Source organism: Larus michahellis, chromosome 1, assembly GCF_964199755.1.
Source record: "Larus michahellis chromosome 1, bLarMic1.1, whole genome shotgun sequence".
NCBI lineage: Eukaryota > Metazoa > Chordata > Aves > Charadriiformes > Laridae > Larus > Larus michahellis.
In genome coordinates, this window is record NC_133896.1 from 149,013,410 (window position 1) to 149,035,963 (window position 22,554).

The 22,554-nt window shown below is 38.2% G+C and overlaps 1 protein-coding gene across 6 annotated transcripts in view; it reads left to right on the plus strand.

Moving 5' to 3' along the window:
- Positions 1-17,678, plus strand: part of HERC2 (HECT and RLD domain containing E3 ubiquitin protein ligase 2) — a 116,110-nt gene extending 98,432 nt beyond the window's left edge. For all 6 annotated transcript variants that reach the window (XM_074608134.1, XM_074608182.1, XM_074608173.1 and 3 more), the window contains 12 exons: positions 206-297; positions 1,147-1,286; positions 2,335-2,522; positions 3,203-3,400; positions 5,298-5,381; positions 11,494-11,635; positions 12,447-12,641; positions 12,741-12,853; positions 13,768-13,958; positions 15,223-15,328; positions 15,871-16,083; positions 16,677-17,678. In XM_074608134.1, the coding sequence (XP_074464235.1) occupies positions 206-297; positions 1,147-1,286; positions 2,335-2,522; positions 3,203-3,400; positions 5,298-5,381; positions 11,494-11,635; positions 12,447-12,641; positions 12,741-12,853; positions 13,768-13,958; positions 15,223-15,328; positions 15,871-16,083; positions 16,677-16,949 (1,935 nt within the window). In that variant the 3' untranslated portion in view covers positions 16,950-17,678. The remainder of the gene's footprint in view (positions 1-205; positions 298-1,146; positions 1,287-2,334; positions 2,523-3,202; positions 3,401-5,297; positions 5,382-11,493; positions 11,636-12,446; positions 12,642-12,740; positions 12,854-13,767; positions 13,959-15,222; positions 15,329-15,870; positions 16,084-16,676) is intronic.
- The last annotated feature ends 4,876 nt before the right edge of the window (positions 17,679-22,554 follow it).

Here is a 22,554-nt window from a genome sequence, read left to right on the forward strand (position 1 = left end):
ATCTGAGCTTCTTTTTAATGTTTAAGTAGTAAATGGTAGAAAGATGAAAGGAGTAGAATTCTGCTAAATGATCTACGTACACAGTTTATAAATATGCATATAGACACTTACACACTTGCATGTTATATTTTACTTAAGACAGCACAGTCTATGAAACTATAGTCTCCTTAATTAACTTCAATTTAATTTGATATTATTTTCCTAGATTGATTCCCTCACAGGCCTTGGAGTGGTTAAAGTAGAATGTGGATCACAATTTTCTGTGGCTCTTACCAAATCTGGAGCAGTATATACATGGTAAGTATTTTGTATCAGTTATTTTGACAGTCTTAGGTGTAACCTTGTCTGCAACAAGTACTAGTGTTGCACTGCCTTCACTGGTTTGATTACCCTCCCCCCGTCAAAATCTTTTTTGAGTTCCTCTGTCTTGATTAGTAATAAAATCTACCACTTTGGGGAACATTTTATAGTACTATTGGAATGAAAAATCAAAGTATTTTGTCTTGGAGACCTAAGCACAGAGTTGTCATTCCAGGCATCAACCACTGCAAGATGCAGAAGTTAACAGGGAAGTCAGTAGACATATAAGCCTGGAGTGTTGTGCAGGGTGGAAGATGATAGCATAAATAACATTTTCATATTTTATCAAAATCATGTCTAGCTTGGGGTGGCTGTAGTTCAAGAATTTTAGTTCATTGGTTTAATCTTCCTCTGCCAATCGAAATCTTGTAGTTTAAATTACTAGACTTAAGTGTTCAAAAAGCCTAAACAGAATACCTTTCCAACATCCTTCTGCCCAAGGTTCCAGTCTCTGAGGTCAGTAAACGTACTGGTTTTGCAGATGAATGCTTCTACTACTTGGTATTTTTAAGAGGAAAAAACCAAACAACCCCCTGCAAAAGTGGTAAAAGGACCTACTCAGAATGAGTAGAAACAGCACATTAGAGGTTTAAGAATTTTTTACTGTATCAGCAGAATCACATCCATGTCATATGAGCTAGGGATGATTGTTGAATGTTTGGAGAATATTTTGGAATTGGACTGTTTATAAATAACATCAACAGGCCAAATATCAGACACAGTCTATCATTCTGTTTTCTCCACAATTAAAACACAGTTTTGAAATGTTTTACCTTCTCCGTGCAGGGGCAAAGGAGATTATCATCGGTTAGGCCATGGATCTGATGACCATGTTAGAAGACCACGACAAGTGCAGGGACTGCAAGGAAAGAAAGTCATTGCAATTGCTACTGGGTCTTTGCACTGTGTTTGCTGCACTGAAGATGGTATAAAAATCAAATAATTTACTTAGTTCTCAATACTGAATTTGAAAAAAATGAAACTTTATTTTTCAGTCAGCTGTTGGTAGGTTGTCCTTGCTAAAAATGCTGGTCCTGTATGTGCGTGGACATATTTTTTTTGTTTGCAGATGTTGCGTCTTTCTTGAGTAACAAGCATGGCATTGATTTGAAACGATCACATAAAACCAACTGAAGAGTTTAAGTGTCATACACGCTGTTGGTCAAACATAAGTATAGAGCTCTAAAAGTAATTACAGTTTGGTTAAGCAGTAGAGTGAATGGATTTGGCTTTTTTTTTTCCCCCCAGCGTCTTCTGAGCCTGCTGAGGTGTTTAACTTGCTAAATGGAGCACTGCACAAACAATATTGGTTCTCACAGAGCAGGTTGAGATACCGAATATTCTTTGTAGCAGACTCACTCCCACATTTAATTAGCAAGTCTGCACAATAACTGCGTGTGTTATAGGTGTTAGTGAAATAGGATATAGCTGCAGAAAAGGAATGCTTAGAAAGAAGGTTGATATTTTAAAAGTGTTTTCGAATTATTTTGCAACAGTAAGCACCCATTTTAATGTCCTCTTTAGTAATACAACTTATTGTAGGATCTTTTCTTTCATCCAAAATGTTAAGCCTTTTCTAATTCTTTTTTTTTTTTTTTTTTAACATCAGGGTTTGTTTTTTTTTTTTGCTATGAAACTATCAAATACTGCCTATTTCTGGTGTATCTGTTGTTATTCTTCTGCTTCACCACTTCCTCCTGTTCTGGAACAGAACTTTTAAGTTATACAAACTATGAGGAAATAAATGCATCTTATACTAGCTGCTCGACATAGACCATGGGCCAAACCATATCACTCAAGATTTATCTGCACTAGATAGTGGATTCCAGGATGGCCATCAGTCCTAGAAATCTTGATTACAGTCCAAAGCCTAATTTGGTGAAATGATTTATAAATGCTAATTTAAAAAAAAAAGAAAAAGGTAAAAAGCTTCTATCTTAGCTTCAGAACAATTAATTCTTTTTATTGGTTTAGGGGAAGTGTATACATGGGGAGATAATGATGAAGGGCAGCTTGGAGATGGAACAACTAACGCCATCCAAAGACCACGCTTGGTTGCAGCACTTCAGGGTAAAAAGATCAACAGAGTAGCCTGTGGCTCAGCACATACTTTAGCTTGGTCAACCAGTAAACCTGCTAACGCTGGCAAGCTGCCTACACAGGTAATATTTTTGGCTTATTGCATTCAGATTTTAAGCATACTTGGTATGCTTATTGGTGATCTTTCAGTAGGTGTACTTCCTTTCTAAATCCCCGCATAAGCACAGCGTGCTTTGATTTGGCTTCGGGTTTGAGCCAGTTCCTTTCTTTTACTTCCATATTTTCAAAGAAGGATTCCAATTTTCTGAGGTGAGGATGACTCTTCATTGAGTTGTTAATCCAATGCGGAATAGTAACTGAGTTTGCAAATTGGCAGGAATTTTAATTCCGTATTCCAGCTATGAAAATCATATGCCTTCCAAGGGATTCTAAGGATTCGTTGCTTGCTTTACATTGAGAACATTGTTTTTTTGATTTCTCATCTTTCAGCTATAATGCCTGGGTGTAGTGGTGACAGGATGTAAAATGTCTCTGTTTATGGATAAAGAGAATTGTAAAATATGGAATAGCAAGAATAGTCTAGCTGTCATGTTTCTAATACTTGTTTCAGTTTAGATGGATACTATTAGTATCTCTTATAAACAAACTGAACTCCATGAATTAAGTTCTGACAGCGTGAATAAGCAAATACCTGAATTTCTAATACGAATTCATTACAAATCTTATAAATTGTTGTTCTGTTTAATAAAATAAAATATATAATAATTCTAAATGACATTTGGATATCATTGCCTTATCATAGGTTCCTATGGAGTATAATCACCTGCAGGAAATTCCTATCATTTCATTGAGAAACAGGCTTCTGCTGTTGCATCACATTTCTGAACTCTTCTGTCCTTGCATTCCAATGTTTGATCTTGAAGGAAGACTTGATGAAACTGGCCAAGGACCCTCAGTTGGGTTTGACACATTACGGGGAATACTGATATCACAGGGAAAGGTATTTATCAGAATGCTTTTAGGGGAATGATTTATTACTGTAAGTGAAATTTACTGTTTAAACAGTTTCTGAAGAAAATAGAACTATATATCTCAATTTGTTCTGTAAGTTGTATATCAAATATTTGCATTCAGATTACGCAAACTTCTTTACTTGTGAATGTGTTCTTTTTATTATGTTTTCCTCAGTTCTTCATCATAGTCCTGTTGTGTGTTGATCTTAAAAATAACTTTACACTGTAAATCTTCAGTTTGTAGTATAGCTGAATTCTTCTAGAGTATTCAGTAGATGCTATCCTGGAAAAAATGTAAGATAAGTATGAAATGGTCATTGTCTGCTTTTTGTGTTTCACTTGTCATCATCAGGTGATATACTAGTTGATCCAAAGCTCTGTGCAGGTACAAACTTGTTTTTAGACTGGGCTAAAAGTGAAGACAGAGTATCTAGGAGTTCAATCTCAAATCGGTAAAGAAAGTGGATTTTTATAGTTGTAAGTATGATGAAATCTAGATAATTATAATGCTTGAAGGCTACAACAGTTATTCAGAACTTTAGATATGGAAAGCCTTTAAAAACAGAATATGCCTTCAGTATGATCATCAGTTTTGGATCTGAATTTTCTCACTGTCATAGTAACTTGTCTAACAAAAAAATGATAACCTTATATAAGCAGACAAAATCTGCTGGGAGATATATTTGAAAAGAGAAGCAGTTAAGTTTCCCTCTGCAGTGCTCTTCTGTGTCCTTAAATGAGACGCATGGCCTGTAACTAGACTCCTTAGCATGTAATGTCTCAAGGTCTCTTTCTCTAGACTCCAATAAAATTGTGTAGTAGAGCAGTACAGCTTTGCAGACTCTGAGAAGACTACACGTTTTTCATCAAAACCTAAATTGGAAAAAAGGAAAGGGAAATCCTAGCTATTCTGTTCAAGACACTTTTACATGTTAGTGCAATTAATAGGGAGTCGTAAGGTATATGATGTTTAGTATAGGAATGGGTGTGCAGGAGGCACGTTCAAATAATTTACTTTAAGAGTCTGCAGAGCAGTTACAGAAAGGCTTCATATATAAGATAAAATGTGATAGCAGGTATATTTTATGTCAAAAGCATTCAACAGAGACACCAGAAGTTAAGATGCCATATTCATATCTAGGCATTTGTCAGGCATACCTTCAGATATTCTGAAGACTTAAAAATCTTTTTAAAGCTTGCTTGAACCTGACAGTGTAAGATTTGATCCAAATGTTTAGTGAGAGTACCTCAGACAATTGAATTTGTATGAAAAGTTTACTTTTTATTCTTATTTGTTGTTTATTTATTGCTTTACATAGCAAGATCATCTCATCTTTGTCTTTTTTGATTTGTTTTTCTCTGACATTAATTATTCTTCGTATACGTGTATTATTCTGGTATAAACTAATTTATAACTGCACTCAGAGACATGTTGGCTGCTTAGTAATAACTGAGTCTGGGTGAAGTACAACCTTTCAAGACATCGTTTTGAGTGATACAGGAGAGACTTTCTGCTTTACTTTTCTAGTATCCCGACTGTTTCAGACTTGAATTGTAGGAGAAATAACGTGATCCTTAACTAACATATCACAGCTCTGTCTTCGATTGCTTTTGTTTTAGTATTTCAAAAGTACTTGATACTTGTTTCTGTTTCTTCTAAAGAAACTCTCATAGGTGTTACACCTTTTCTAGTGATTCCTCAGAAGGAAATTGCTGAAGGATAGTATTGCAGGATCAGTTTCTCTGTTTTACTGGAGTCCTCCCCCCCACCCCCTTCCCCCCCCCCCCGAGTTGAACCAAGTATGTGTTTATCTGTGAAATATGTGCAGCTGTCTTGATTGCAGTTTTGCCACTATTTTAATTTTTTGTGTTTTCCTTTTTTAGGAGGCAGCTTTCAGAAAAGTTGTGCAAGCAACTATGGTGAGAGATCGTCAGCATGGGCCAGTTGTAGAGCTCAACAGAATACAGGTATCTTAATCTGAAGTTTTAATTTTAGTATCTGTATGTTTAACTCGGTGCTATGCATTTGTCAAGTCCCTTTATCTTTCAGCTGTTTGTTATCTGAGTACTGAAGAGTTAAATTTTTATCAGAGAATTCAAACAGTGAAGAAGTGAATGCAGCAAGGGCTGCTCATTTTCTTTTCAGTGTGTTTTCATCCACACTGTGGTTGTTGGAGGGGGCAGGGGACACACACACACATAAGTGTTGGCATATTAAGTGAATGATTTAGACTCTAATGAGCAAAGTATTTCCTCCTTGACAAAGGACAGCTTTTTCAGAACTACATTAGATAACTTAAGAAAGTAGTGATTCTTACTTACCTTTCCAAATGGTCACATGAATTATTCAGCTGTTGCTTTCGTAACAGAGAACATGATGGGGCGAGGGTGGGGGGAAGAGGCAATGGAAAAAAGCAGCCTTGAATATAATGAAAAATCAGGCTGATATACTCTTGTCCTTTGCTGGTCATCACATGTGGTCATATTGACTGCAGAACTGTTTGATACAAAAGGGCTTTTTTCCTTATCATTGACGTTAGAAACGTAATGTTGTGCCTTAGGCCAGATATGTCTTTTTTCCATAGATATTTCTGTAACATAAGATAGTAAAACATTGTGTTCATTTAAATGGACTGAAGCCTGGTCTTACAGCTTCCTCATGCATTTCTTTCCCTAGTGGTGGTTTTCTTCTTACTTTTCATAATATAAAAAACCAAACAAACAAAACAAAAAAAAAACCAAACAAAAACAAAAAACACACCAAAAAAAAAAAAACCAAAAAAAAACCAAAACAAAAAAAACCAACAAAAAACAACAAAACAAACCTCCTCTTTGTAAGGTTAGAATGGAGAAATTATGAAAATTTTGACTAATTAGTTTTCCCTTAGTGGACAGAAGTACATCCTGTTGTGGCTAGACCCTGCTCCTGCTTCTTTGCCATTTTCTGTGGGCACTGAATTTCTTGTGGTAGTGTTATGTTATTAAAATGCATTGGTTTAGTTTATTATTTGGGAAATTGAAGCTGAACACAGTGCCACAGATTTTCTTGTTACTTTGTATGTATGAGAATTCAGAAAGTTCAATAAAGCACCGCAAGTATTTAACTTAAGGCAGGAAACTAGTGAGTAGGTTTTGGGCTCATTTCCAAGTGTCCCCCTTCTACTGTTGAGTTAATTAGTTAAGATAGGCTTTCTTTTGTATTCCTCTTCATTACTTGAATCTGTCTTGAAATCTAGAAAAGAACTGGTAGTTGCAGGACTTCCTTCTTCATAGCCTCTGGAGGAAATGAAATATTGCTGTAACACAAGCCTGTCCTAGATTTAGCCAAGTGAGGGCTAAAAAAGGCCATGTTCATAATCTTGGCCTGATTACACAGTACCAATTATGGGTCACGATTTTTTGAGTTAGCTTTTGCAAAGAATGAAAATGCAGATTCTTAAACTGTTTAGTCCTTTATAATATTTAATTGAATATTCAAAGTGGCTTTACATAGTCTCAGACAGCTAATTTGTCAATGTTAAGAATTTTAATCTTATTTGCTGTTGTGAGTTTAACTGTAGCTGGGCTTTAAGATCCCTTTGCTTTCAGAAGACTCTTCTTACAGTTTATGTATTTGTATGGTGCAGTCGATTCACTTAATCTTCCTTTGTATAAAATGAACAGATGAGTTGTTAATTTAAAGTTGTTTTGCAGATGCTGACTTGTTTTTTAAAATATTTCCTCATCTGCCTTGTTGCTCAGTGGTTTCTTTGGAAGTACCAGAACTGGACATAACAGCTATAAATTGCGGTGCAAAAGCAAACCAAACACCGCTCCTTTGTCCTGAGATCAAGTTTTACATGGACCAGATTCCTTTAGAGTAGATGACATTCACCTTACATACTACTTGGGCCCTGGATCTTTCCTGTGGTAGTAGGACACGGTAGTTTTATGTAGTTTTCTTGCTCAAGGTATGTGAAATACAGTGCTGATGACTGTACTGCAACTTGCCCAAGTGCCAGCCTGGTATTTCTGTGGCATAAAACTGAGGGTGGACATTTTATGCTTTGAGGTGTAGCATGAGGGCAAGCTTGAATGCACAGAGGCAGTTTGAGACACTGTTGGGGGACTGTGTAAGGCAGAAGAAACCAACCTTGATGCAGTTTTATCCATACTACTTTTTGGGAATAGTCATTAAGTGAAATGTTCCAAAACAGCATCTGGGCCTTGTTCTGGAAAGGTGTAATAGAAGACTGAGACAGAAAGTGAACTAGCAGTTATATGTCTAGACAGGGCTCCAGTGCTCAAGTTTACTTACTGAGCCTCTCACCAGCAGATCAGATTTACCTAGTATTTAAGTACCGTTGTAGCTCATGTGGTTTCAAATGGACAGTGTGCTATGACCTATAGGCAGACACGTTCATAATGCTATTAAATCATATCTTGCCTTTGGATGACAGAGATTATCACAGCAGTTGAAAGGAATTTCCTCCTTTTAAAAGGGAAACAAATTTCATTTATTAAGGAGAATGTCTACTTTCAGGAGTGTAATATTGCAAAGGGTCTCCTGGTTCAGTGTTCTGTACGGTCATGGGAAGAATGTCACGTTTATGGATATATGAAATACCACTTTAAGAATAGCTTCTTCCTTCTCACTAGGCCTCCTTATCAAATGTGGATTACAGAAATCTCACTAGCATGATGATTAAAAATTATCTGATCTTAAAGTAGGCACAGCATACCAATGAATGAATGATTTGTTCCTTTGTGAGTGTTATACTTCAGTTTAAATACCATTCCTCCATCCCGGTTATTGTCTTCTCCCTTATCGAATGTGCTTTTAAAGAACACCCATTTCATTTTCCTTTCATTTACAGTCTTCATTTTCCTACACTGATCAGGCTAAGCTTTTCTTGTCTGCTTGTGTAGAACGGTCTTTCTCTACCCCTCATCATCTTCTACTGTATTTTTTTCTGTAGCATTTCAGTTTGAGCATAGATAACTGAAACCCCAAGGTACAGGTGAGACTGTGTCTGTGCTCTTGTAACTATCACACTGGTACTTCTCTACCTCTTCTGGAGACTGATTTCATGACATATCCTTGAATTGTGTGTGTTTTCCTCATAGATAGACCTGTGTTCTATGTAAATAGTACATATTTTTCTTTTTTAGCTTATTCTAGCTAATAAGCTGTCATCTTTTTGTAAACTTATTTATTAATCTCTGAGTGCATGGCTTTATGTACTGCACTTCTCCTGAGTTCTGGTGCGTTGGAGAGAGGCCTACAGGATGGCCAGTATTTCACTGGGTACTCTCACAGGCTGCTTGAGACACAAATGTAAAGTTTGGCTCTTCAGATTCAGAGAAAGAACTTAAATTTTGGTATTCATCACTTCAAAATTCTTTAACCAGATTACAAATTGATTTGAGTGCCTCTCCCCCTTTGTTGCAGTGGTTCTGCTCACAATAAGTGATACTCACTTAGGCAAGTTCTTGAACTTGATTCTTCCACGCTTCACTGTGTGCTGCTTTTGAACTGCTGCATTTCTCTCTAGTTCAAGAAAAGCTGGTTTTCCGCTGATAGCTGACAACTGCTGCTTGTAGACTGTTTTATGAAGATCCTTCTTGGGCTCTAATCAACATATTAACTTGTTTTATGCTAAAAAGTTGCCAGCAAGAAGGCCGGAACTGTATTTTAAAAACTTGAGATGCTGCATAATCTGTGTTTAATAAGGCAGGTATTCAGTGAGGGTTATATCTGACCCTATTCAACCTATTCAGTAAAACAGATTTCGCAGAATACTTATTATGTCTCTAAAGGGGATGATTTGGAAACATGAGCGAGATGCTGTGCTCTAGACCTCTACAATAAAAAGATAAAACACCTATGGTGGATTGTGGCCTAAACGTATTTGTATGAATTTTTGCCATTTTTCAGTGAAGTGTTTTACTCTTTGCTAATAAACTAATAAATTTTAATACAGGCATCTGTCTTTGTCAGCAAGCAATATATTAAGGTACTGGCATAAATGCCAATAATCCTCCATGGTGTTCTTACATTGCTTTGTTAAGTCAAGTTGTAACCATTCTTGCATCTAAATGATCAGATTAAATGAAAATTCTGTGTTGCTAGTAAATAAATACTAATTTAAACGTATAATAGCAAATGTACATGCCATGCTGTTCAGTTCAGGCAGGATTACTTGCCTTTTTATTGTCACTTGGGTAATTTGTATTTTAGGTCTGAGGTTTGAAAAAACTGAATTAACTACTGCTTTCACAGACCTTCTACTCATACTTTCCTCTTTTTAAGAGAAGACTTGGTGATTTCTCAACTTAAAACTTCTTGGGCATCCAAATTTCTTAGAAATCTATTGAATTAAAACCAGCTTATGTTGATACAGAACATCTTATATGTGAGGATGACTTGAGTGTGTCAGCCTTTCAATAAAACCTGAAAGAAATCTTGATGGATGTTTTATTCAAAGTATCAGCAGTATGCAGCATCTGAACAATTGGATTTTGAGATGTACTGTACCCTGGAGTGGGACCAAATGAGATGAGTCTGGGTTATTTCTGAATGAAGTGTCTCATGGATATTGGTGAGCTACATGCACTGTAGAGTCCCTTTGCAGTCAGGGCAGGTTGAGAATGTAAACTGCAGAACACCAAGGCAGGGCCGGGGGGCAAATCTTGCATTTCTCCAGCCAACTGTTTGCTTTCTATTTCTTTCTTCTCTATACTGGTGAAATGCTTTTTGTATTCTTATCCACTTTGTGTGCATCTCTTGCAGCAAAATATGTGGGATTTTCCTTGCACGCCATTTGTTATGGATCTTCATCAAATCTTAAAATACTCTTCTTCTGTAGGTGCCTAAGAAACAAATCACTCTGTGTGTGTATACACATATGTATTTTGGTAGTGCTTACTCATTTCTAGAGGCTCCTAGTAAATATCACAGATCCATATTTAAATATTATCATTAATGAATATTAGAAAAACATGTATTCATTTTTCTGGCCAACAACACAACCTCTGTATGAAAAACTTGCCCAGATTTGACAACTGAATATATGTGTAGACATAGGATGCATTAACTAAGTGGCTTGCAATCCAGCTTCTTCAGAAAAGAACCTGGGTGTGCTGGTGGACACCAAGTTGAACATGGGCCACCAATGTGCCCTTGCCATGAAGAAAGTTAATGAGTGTCCTGGGCTGCATTAGGAGGAGTGTTGCCAGCAGGTTGAGGGAGGTGATGCTTCCCCTCTACTCAGCACTGGTGAGGCCACATCTGGAATACTGGGTCCAGTTCTGCGCTCTTCAGTACAAGCAAGATGTGGACATACTGGAGAGAGTCCAGTGAAGGACCATGAAGATGATTAAGGGACTAGAGCATCTCTTCTATGAGGAAAGGTTGAAAGAGCTGGGACTGTTTAGCCTGGAGAAGGCTCGGGGCATCTCATCATCTCATTAATGCATATTTTTGCATACCTGAAGGGAGGGTGCAAAGAAGAGGGACCCAGGCTCTGCTCAGTGGTGCGCAGTGTCAGGACCAGAGGCAGTGGGCACAAACTGAAACATCAGGAAACACTTTTTCCCTATGGGTGTAACTGAGCAGTGGCACAGGTTGCCCGGAGGTGTTGTGGAGTCTCTATCCTTGGAGATATTTGAAAGCCATTTGGACATGGTCCTGAGCAGCTGGCTTTAGGTGGCCCTGCTTGAGCAGGGGAGTGGGCCCAGTTGACCTCCAGACATCCTTTCTGACCTCAACTATCAGGTGATTCCGCAATAGTTCTGCGCTCCTAATAGCCTGAGATTTTAGGTGCTTTCATCCTCCTGGAGAGGATCGGGATATGTAATAGGAGTCTGTGATATCTAGGGATGGATATTAGATAGTACTGAAAAATAATGTAGTGCTGTAATTTGAAATTTTGTTCCCCCTCTGTATATGTCACATATACAACATACACTGTGGACCTCTGCAAATATCGCACTGAACACATTAGTATTTTACAAATGTTAATCTTATGATCTGATCTGCACAGAGTTGCCAGCGGAAATATATCCTTACAGTGATTTTTATAATGTGCTTACTCAATAGGTAAAACGTTCTAGGAGTAAAGGAGGACTGGCTGGGCCTGACGGTACAAAGTCAGTGTTTGGACAGATGTGTGCTAAGATGAGTTCCTTTAGCCCTGATAGCCTTCTGCTTCCTCATCGTGTTTGGAAAGTCAAGTTTGTTGGTAAGAGGATTCTCCACCCCCCTACCCCCCACCTATTTTGCACTTAACACTACTGTTTTCTTCAGATTCACTTTTTTGGAGGACCTGAAGGAAGGAAGGGAGATAGGAAAACAATGTAGGTGTGTAGGCAGAGGAAGGTGCTTAAAATGTTAGGAAGTAAAAAAGCCTTGTAAAGTTATTTTATTAAAAACCCCTCACAGTTAGTGGAAATGCGTCTGTAATTGTCCTCAAATTCTGGGGGCAGCTCTTTTGCTTACAACAAACGTTCTGCAAAACCTAAACCTGTTTTTCAGCTGTCTGAATTCGTAAATAATCCTGGCTAGCTGGTTTTACTGGGAGGGTTGTTTTTACAATTCACATACCACTTTGAGCTTTTTCATGAAAAATATTTTAGATTGAAGAGCTTGTATGTAAGATATATAAAGTATCTGCTGTATGTAAGATATATAAAATATATCTACTTTAAAATGTCACTTAGGAATTGCATTGCTTTGACTTTCTTTTCCTACCTTTATTCTGTTTTATTTTGATCAGTGCAAAACACAAAAATGTTAATTACACTCTGGCAAAATAGTATTTTTGACACTGTGATATGTTGTATGATCTTCTAAATAATACAATTTACAATGTACTGGAAATTTCCAAATATAGAGCAAAACATAAAGGGTTTTCATATGAACAGATGCAACAGCGTAGCTTTTGGTAAACTCTTGTTTAGTCAATGATCCCCATAGAAGGAAATACAGTTTATTTCAACAGTTCATTTATTTTTGAAAGAACATTTAATTTTGAGCCTTTTTTCTTCTCCAAGGTGAATCTGTGGATGATTGCGGTGGAGGTTATAGTGAATCAATAGCAGAAATGTGCGAGGAGCTTCAGAATGGGCTGACCCCTCTGTTAATTGTGACACCAAATGGAAGAGATGAATCTGGAGCAAACAGAGATTGTTTCCTGTTAAATCCTGCTGCCAAGTCACTCTTGCATATGAACATGTTTCGTTTTCTTGGTAATTTCTTAGCAACATTGTGACATGCTGCTTGCATTACATGACCAGAGTATTGGGAATCTAACAAAAAAAATTAAAATATTATTTTTAAACTTACAGGTGTACTTTTAGGCATTGCTATCCGGACTGGCAGCCCTCTGAGCCTTAACCTGGCTGAGCCAGTGTGGAAACAGCTTGCAGGAATGAACCTAACCATTGCCGATCTCAGTGAGGTAAGTAGGGAGTTTCTGAGTAGGATATAACTTACAGAAGACAAGCAGATTCTAGCATAAATTTTTCTTCAGCAGTTGGCTTCCCTGGTTTCTATATACTTGTATTTTGACTGGCCTGTTACATTTTGAGCCTGTATATAAGGATGACTTGTACTCAATGCTAAAATGGCAAATCTAAATTGTTCAAAAGTAGTTAAATAAGCTGTTCGATTTCTAGAGCATTCTCAAATCTTCTCATGGATTTGACTAGAAAAATATTTGTGGTTGAACTCCTACTTTCGAGTAGACTTTCCTGCAGCTGTTACTGTCTGTTGTGCCACGATGCAGTAACTGATGGGGTACATGCGCCTGCACTGTTTTTGAAGTAAAATAAAATTAGTTCAAACTACCACTGAAAATAGTTTGTACCCATATACTGAATATCACAAACTTTTCCATTTCTGTTTACTGAGCTCAGTAAATGTGGAGTAAGAGTTAGGTCTTCCTCACAAAGAAGAGTTTCTTCTCAAATAATGTCATGTAGAAATGTACTTACTTTACAGTAAGTAAGCATTGAGTCATTTACCTGTCAGTAAGGGGATTCCTTTTGTAGCAAAACCAGCATTGGACTTCGTAGACGTGATTATGTTTTTAAGCTTTAAATTGATTTTCTTATATAATACAGTTTATTGAGAAATGCTCCCCAAAAGAATTGAAATCTAGAACACATGTGCCCTCCCACATCCCAGCATAATGACATTTTGTGTGAAATACTAAGGCATTCTGTGGCTTTGAAATTCAGATAGATGGGTTATGGTCAGACATTTGACAATGCTTTTGGTAGATGACACATGAGGCACTGCTTTTGGTATGCAAGAGACACTGTTACAGTGCTAGTAAACTTGACTTTAACTCAGGCTTGTTATTTTCTAAAGGTTGATAAAGATTTTATTCCTGGGCTTATGTACATTCGAGACAATGAAGCTACTTCAGAAGAGTTTGAAGCTATGAGTCTCCCATTCACTGTGCCTAATGCAAGTGGTCAAGATATTCAGTTGAGTTCCAAGTACACCCATATTACACTGGATAATAGAGCTGAATACGTGAGGCTGGCAATAAACTACAGGTTTGTTGGACAAGTCATTCAAATTATTGACATGAATAAGATTTTTCTTTTAAAAATATGTAAAAAATGTAAAACATCTAAGAAGCAACTGTTGGCATCTTGTTATGTGAAGCAGTGGGCTTAGTGCCTATTGAATTATGGAAATTTAGATAATTTGGATGAGAAACTTATTTATAGTTGTATTCTCGCCATGACAGTTAACTGTTTCAGAGAGTGCTTGAGCAAGACTGTATCGTCGCTATATACTTACTTATTAGTTTGTAGTTATAGTGTCTGCCAACAACTACTTGAATTACAGTCTTTGTTGTTGTTTTTTTTCCTCCTCTATTAATGGTTATGAATTAATACTTAAGCCTGTTTTTAACAGTAGAGGGGAATTTCATTTGGAATGGATAAATGATATGTTAATATAAAATCTTACATTCCTTTGAAGAAGTGATTTTGTTCTCCTGCCAGTTCTGTCTATCATCAAAGGACATGAGCAATTCTAAAGCATTTACAGTTAAAAGTCCTCCGGGAGAAACATTTAAATCTTTAGATTAGGTATCAATTTTTTTAATTATATGAAGCCCTTGAGAGAAAAACTAGCACCTGATTAGAATCCCTGTGAAAAAGTGGATGCGTAAGACCAGGGTTGTCCTGACATCTTTCTTTGTTTTGGTGATGATGAGCCTGAGGATGGGACTTGTCAATGATGCAGATCTCTGCTCTGCAGAGCTCTGTAAAACATCTCAGAAATTATTTGACGGGGGGGAGGGGGGGAAGCAAAACACAAATCATGGGTGGCAGCAGAAGCATGAAAGTGTTAGACTTATCTATGTCTATCGTGAAATACAACAACTCCTGTCCTCAAACATCATGTATTAGTTCAGACCCATTTTTCTTTTACCATAACGTCTGTTTAGTATTAGGAATGTTTGAGGGCAGAGTTTCAAAGCACAGCCGTTCTTTTCTCAAGAATTTTGTTGCTTCCAAATGGGATATTGGTTTGTTCTTACCACAACACAGCACACGAATGATACTGGAAATAAAATATCCTAAACACTGGGATGTACCTCTCCATACTGAGCTTGCTGTGCAATATGAATTGGTGTAGAAACTGGTCTAAGTCAAGTATCTTATGTGATAAATATTTATTAACATTCCTTGGCACGTAGCTGGAGACTTGAGGGGAAAGGTTAAAGTTTCCTTGATATTATGATAATTACTAGAAATAATTGCTAGCAATGGCATTCACAGAAACTCTGAAAATATGTCTCTGCAGACTTCATGAATTCGACGAACAAGTTGCAGCAGTTCGTGAGGGGATGGCTCGTGTTGTTCCCGTTCCTCTACTTTCGCTCTTTACAGGATATGAACTGGAAACTATGGTATCTATTTCTGCTTTGCTACCTCTGTCAGACTAACTTAGAGTGAGATTCTTCACTTATGTTTTACTAATCCAAAACCCGTCTTAAATACTATCTACAGTGATCACTCTGTGATTGCAAACATTTTGTCCAAGGAAAGACTAGAAAATGTTTTATTGCCTTCTTTGTATTAATAAGGCTGTTCTGATATAGCTGAGCAGTGATGTAATGAATTATTTCTGGAAGAAACAAACAAACAAACAAAACCAAAAAACCCTACAAAACAGGGACCTAGGAAGTGAATTGCAGATATTTGTCTGAAGTAAAATGTTTAATTCTTTGTGATTCAGGAATATGAAAGAAGGTTCATTATTGTCCCCTGATGGGTAGGTGTATATTTAGTGTTATTGTGGTAGGAGTCGATGCACAGCACTATGAATATTTTAATGTTCCTTTTATCAGTGTAAAAGCTGATTAAATATTTTAAAGGAATGGAGGGAACAAAGCGCCTGTAATTGATTTAATCAGACTTTTGTAGCCTATCACTATACTTTATTTTTCAGGTATGTGGAAGCCCGGATATTCCACTTCACCTCCTGAAATCTGTAGCAACTTATAAAGGCATTGAACCAACTGCTTCTTTGATACAGTGGTTCTGGGAAGTGATGGAGTCCTTCTCCAATACAGAGCGATCTCTCTTCCTGCGTTTTGTGTGGGGCAGAACAAGGCTGCCCAGGACTATTGCAGACTTCAGAGGGAGGGACTTTGTTATTCAGGTAAGGTGTGTGGGATGGGGTGTAGGGGTTTTATTTTAAAAAGCTGGTAGTGGACAAGTAGTAGCATGACATAACAAGAGAACAGGCTGATTTCATTAACCATTAACATTACATTGTAGATTTGCCAGTGCAGCAGAGACCTGTCATGTTTTTCTCTCTTGACTTGGGCAAGTGGATATTCGTTTCATTTCCCAGCCATTTGCTTTCTGGATTTTGATAGATTTCCACTGTCAGTCATCAATGTTTTTGCTGGCATTTATTTAGCATTTCATTCAGCTCAGTAATCATTTCAGCTAAATTTAAAAAATCCCCAGTCTTTAATTCATATTTTGGTATTTGCTGAAGTAATATAATCTTTTTTAGATTGTTCCCAACTACATATTCATAATCAAAGCAGCTCATATATTTCTGTTTTTACTTATTTACTTACTGTAGGGAAAATGGATTTGGTCTTTTCATTGTTCTTTTAAGAAACTTCAGCATCACAATCGCAAATCTAACATGCTGTTAAAAAAAACCCTCAAGTATAATTTTGATATTTATTTGTGGTTTGGACGGTGAATCAAAAATATTACGCTTTTTGTTTTCAACAGGTATTGGACAAATACAATCCTCCAGACCACTTCCTTCCGGAGTCATACACTTGCTTCTTTCTCCTGAAGCTGCCCAGGTATTCCTGTAAGCAAGTACTAGAGGAAAAACTGAAGTATGCCATTCACTTCTGCAAGTCTATAGACACTGATGATTATGCCCGGATAGCGCTGACAGGAGAGCCAGCCGCTGATGACAGTAGTGATGATTCTGATAATGAAGATGCAGATTCTTTTGCTTCAGATTCTACACAGGACTACTTAACGGGACATTAAAAAAAAATAATATGAGGGATAGTTGTCACAAGCACTGAGGCAAAATGCCAGAATGACAATGAAGCCAAGGACAGTTTAGGTCTCACAATGTAGAGTGTGTAGTCAGAGGGATGGTAATCTTCTGAACATGGGGAAAGTGTGTTTGCTACTCACAGTAGGAGTTAAGGGTTACAGCTTAAACCATCAGCTTAGAATAAATGGCACAGTATATGGGCATTTAACATTTATTTTAAGGCTGAAAGTGGCCCCCCATAATGCTGCACTACATTTAGAACCTTTGTGTTTACTGAAGTGTTGTAAATGTTTATATAAATATGGTAGTGCAGCATCCAAAAGGCAGTGAAACCTTTAAATTGTGGGTGCAATAGGTTTTTTTTCATATTAAGTGTTGTGTTCTGTGCATCTTCTTGATTGTATATTGGAAATACTGTGCAGCAACTGAATAGTATTATAAATATTTCAATTAACTTTACTAGAAGTTTGTTAAAAATTTTTGAACATGGAATTAACATTATTCCTTGAAATTCTTCTATAGATAATAAAAACGGCCAATAGTTTCACCTTCACCCCTGGTTTGTATATTTTAGCTTACGCATTATTTATCTCAAATTTGATACCTTTCTGTGAACAGCATCATAATTCCTATCATGGAAAGTGTACTGTATATACTTTGTGCCATGTAAATGCAAAAGTTATAATTTCCCTCCAAATAAAAGTTCTGCCACAGAAGGTAGTAGTATGTCGTTGTTTTTAATGGTAATGCAGCTGTTACATGGGATGAACGTTGCAACAGCCGTACTAAGAAATGTTTCTGCAGTTTACAGCTGTTGACCAGACGTTGCTGGTGCGGCTCCACCAATGTAGTAGGTGCATTGCTCTAGACAGAGCATGAGCAGTTAGTAAACTCAGAGCAAGACTGCACAGGTCATTAATGGTAGTGATTAGGTTTGCTTTGCTTATGCAGTCGTTCCTAATGCTGCTGTTATCAGTAATGGTAGATTTGTTCTCGGACACCCGGGGAAAAAAATTGCTTTTGAGGAAGTGTAAGTGACAGATGTCTTCCAAGTACCTGAATGTGAGTAGAAGAGTGTGACGATGCTTGTGTAACATGTTGCCTCTGAGAAAATTATAGTGTTTTACAAGGCTTGATCACGAGACATTGTGCATCCAGAGTAGCCTGTTTGAATAACTCATCCAAGTCAAATGATGTTTGGGCAGGTATTACGTGTTTACTACCTGGTGTATGCAGTGGTTTTTCCAAGTAGGAAGATAAGATTTAGTTGCGCCAAAGCACTAATATTTTACTTTAAAATCCAGCAGAAAGTGATGTCATACTGTTTCTTCACTAATTATTAGGTTAGCTATATGTGAATATTTAACATTTTACAATTAAGAGTTGATTCTTTTTTTTTTTTAGTATGTGCATTTAACTTCTATTCCAGCTTTTGTAAATTTAAATATTAACTGTCGTCATGAAACAAGTTTCCCTGAGGCATACTTGGTATTTCAACATAGTGGTGAGACTCTCTATTTGTTGTTAAGATATCAGAGTTTTGAAATTCTTTAGCCTTACAGGCCTCTGTTTAGCGCTGAAGATCTCTTGCAGTAAATGCTCCTGTCCCGATCCTCTGTCTTGCTGGAGATTCCAGAAGTCAGGCCTGTGCGCTGTCCTCCCGATTTTTCTCTGCTGATGAAAAACACTTGTGTCTTTTTTGAGTCTTAAAAAAGATGCAAAACCCAAAAACCTTAGGCAACCTCTTTTATCTTTGCTGCTGAATTGAATTTCTCCTGAGTTAAAGAGGGGGAGAATCTAGTACAAAAGTGCTCATGTGGTCGTCTGGTGTCCCTTGCCATGGTAACACCAGAGCCCCCGTAGGCATCCAGCTTGATCAAAGAGATTCTGAAGTTGGCTTTTCAGGAGATGTGATGGATGAGTCATGCCCAAATGCCACAAGCCCAAGGACTGAGACCATTTCAAACCCCGTTTCAGGAGCCTAGAACGACTGTAACATGGAGAGGTTTTATTACTTGCTTAGGAAAGAAAAAAGAATGTAGAGAGTTTTTCTTCCAAGAAAAGCAAAAAAGGAAGTATCCTTTGTGTCAGGAAGCAGTTTACGTTGTTAATTAGTGAACTGCGTAAAAGAAGGTTTTTAAGCCTCCTTTGCTTTCCCATCCCAACAGAAGAATCTCAGATACCCTTTTACAGTGCAAAATGCTCGTTGCCTGTGGCCTGATCTACAGCATTTCTGAGTAGCCAGTTCTTGGAAAACCATTGTTTCAAGTAGTCAAAAAATGGGATTTGCTCTTAATTGGCTTTTAGATGCAAATTCCTAGTCTGAGAAGGAAAAGTACTCAACCTTGCAAATGAGGACTGTGTTGCTGGTGCTCCCTTTCACTTCTTCATTTCACTTCCCTGTAAAACCAAAGATGATGGTTTGATTTATTATAAAGCTTTACCATTATGAAATTGCATAAGACTGAGAGAAAAATCCCTTCCCATGTTCGAAATTACTCTTTGATGCCTGGGTAAATTCCTGATACCTCTAAAACCACCTAATGGCTGGTAAATAACCTGTGAATAAGGAGAGAAGGGCGTTGAGCCCCACTGGGGAGTTTAGGGGACCTGTACCATTTATAATCATGGTATTTGTTCCTTAACGTTGTGTTAGTCAAAGACGTCGTCAGGCCAACGTATAGAGGTACGTGCCTCCCCTGCAAGTGTCTTTATCATCAGACTATGTTAAAAACTAAACGATGCAGTGCTGTTCTAGAAAAAAGGGAGGCAGTGGCTTCCAAAGATCTCATTGATAAAATATTTTTTTAGGTTAAAGAAAATGTACAGATGCGTAGTTTCCTGTAGATGTTGCCTATCGCAGTTAATCCCCTGAATCTTATAGCTAAAAATTATGGTGTTAACATGCCAACGTGGTTCTTTTACTCAACTGGGGTTCAAGGGTGTGAGGTGGGTGGAAAAGTTACTCAATTGTGGAGTCACATCCACAGTGAAAACCGCAGTGGAGCAGCACAAGTGTGGATGTGACACACAAACTGTTTGTGAACCGATGCTCCTGATACTTGGAACATGATTCTGCTGATTGGCCTGTTTGTCCCAAATGTGAATGTTGATGGCGTATCTGCAAGGCACCGTTCTTCAGCTTTGCGTTTAGTCATCTGATGGCCAGCGAGTAACACTGTGCAAAGATCCCACAGAAACACAGAGTGGAATTGTCTCGGCTGTTTCCTGACTGTGGTCATCCTGGATCAGCTCTGGCCAGCGAGTCTGGGTGTGGTGCGCTGCCATCACAGCTTGGACAAGGTTTCTGCAGAAACATTTTGAGAAGCTTGTTTGGAGGATCTGGAGTCACGCACATGATATAATACAAAATCCTCTATTGTGGTCTAAAGATCTCTTTTGCAAATGGGTCAGCGTTAAGTGAAAAGAAATTAAATTCTCATTGGGCAATTGCGTATAATCACTCCTGGTGGCAAGCCTTAACAGGGATGGCGTACAGCACTTCTAGAAAATAAAAGTCCAAGACAGGAGTACACTTTCTTATTTCACTGTGACAACTTCATCAGCGTGTGTGGGCCAAAAGTGCCAGTGCGGTTGGTTCCGTCTTGGTGGTCGGTTGAGCTTTGTTATCCTGTTCGGTGGCAACTCATAGGAAAAGCAAATGCAAGAAAGCGTAAAAACAAAATGCACGAAATTAGGATGATTGCAGCCATAGGAGCCTGCTCTGCCTTCTCGCTCTTTACAAAAAGTTTGACCTGTGGCCAAGACATGGCGGTTAATGCTTCTTCCCAAACCAGTGGTGACATTTCAAAGGTCCAAAAGGAGAAAAATTAAAGAATGACCAAGTAGATGAAGCTGTGATTAGTTTTCCTGGAAGACAGACTTTTGAATTAATTCTTCTGTGTAAAGTATTTCACCACTCTTTTGAAGAAAAGATGCTCTTTAACTTTAGATGCTGATCTGTTTTGAGCAAGTTCTTTCTGTAGTTTCCGTCTGATAATTTTCCTAACGTTTGTTCTGATATGCTTGACATTTGTGGCATGAACATGTGACTTGTCAACCACAAATTATCAAACCATTCTAATGCTTTGACCTAGTAGTTAACAGATGAGGCAGGTTTGCTTTATTATGGCTTTTGATACTCCCTTCCTTTGTAACCTTCTTTTATAAGTAAACTAAGAAGATCTCTTAAAAGAGGTGGAGGTAAAACTGCAGGCAAAGTGTGAAGGTCCCTCCTAAACTGGAAAAGCTTTTTGAGTAAGAGTCTTGCACGTGTCCTTCCTTGTTCTGCTGCTTCTCAAGTTTTTCATCAGCTTCGTCACATTGACTTAGAAGCACCCCTAAAGATAAGCTAGAGAACAGGGACCATGTCCAAAATGAAGCTGACAGGAGATGGGTTGTCTGACCTGAGCAATGCAAAAGTCAATTGAATATGAAGTGCTGTGCATAGAAGGAGGAAGAAATCAAATGTGTGAAACACTGGGGAGGCCAGGTGGGGTTTGGGCTGGCCCTAGTGCGTTGCTCTTCTTCCGTGCTCCTGCAGAGGACAGGGAATTGCTGGGGAGAACTGGTTGGGCAAAACCAGGAAGGAAATGGGATTTTTTTGTAGTGAGAATCAGGTATCTTCCTTCTTGTGATCCCGGGGGCCGCTGCTTCCTCGCAGAGTCACTGACCAGGCTGCGGTCTGTGACACTGGTGTGACTGGAGTTTCCCCTGTTGGGCAGAGCCCAGCTGCCTTTGGAATTTTTCATTTTGGAGCAAAGAAAGCCATTTCAGTTGCAGATGTGGATCTACTGTAGAATAAGTCGCCAACACCAATAGGAGAGATTAGGGATTTAGGCTGGTAGAACCCAGGGAACAGTCACTGCAATGAAGTGACTTAATAACACGGACCTGTCGTATGATGGACTGTACTGTAAGTACTTAAAGCCCCCAACCATAGCTGAGGTTAGGCCCACATGAAAAGGATTTCTGCAACGTCTGACAGGCTTTGAGCTTTTTCCAAAGGTCTCCACCTGCAGGGGTAGTAGACAAAATTTTCTGTGTTGGGAGTGGGCTGTACTGGCAATTCACACGTGGGTACTGGCTTTTCTAGGTACCATGATGTATATAAATGAAGCTGTGGCCTGCAGCTTCCTGAAGAAGTCCAGAGTGTGTGTAATCCTTTACCTGTGCTCAGGGCCAAAAAAATGTAAGGATTTCTTGATTAGGCAATGCTGGCAGAGAAAAGGATGTGAGGACAACAGACCAAACAATTCAGCAATGACGAGTAGTTACAAAAGGGGCAAGTATACTTCCGGTAGAGTTTTATTGGCATCCAGACGCAGAAAGTCTGTTTTAACCTGATAATGAGTAAAGCTTTGGCTGGAGTACTCCTGGGTATTCCCTAAAACACAAGCATCCTCGCCGGAGAAAGTACAAAGGGAAGCGCATCTCTGGCAGTGTGAGAAAACAGAGAGGAAGGAGAGGTCAAAAAGAGTGGGAATGTCTAATGCAGATAAGCTGGATAAAAACACGGTGGTAAATCTTTCAATATGTAAAATATTGGGATAAAAGAGGAAATGCCAGTTGTCCACAGTTATCCAAAGCAGG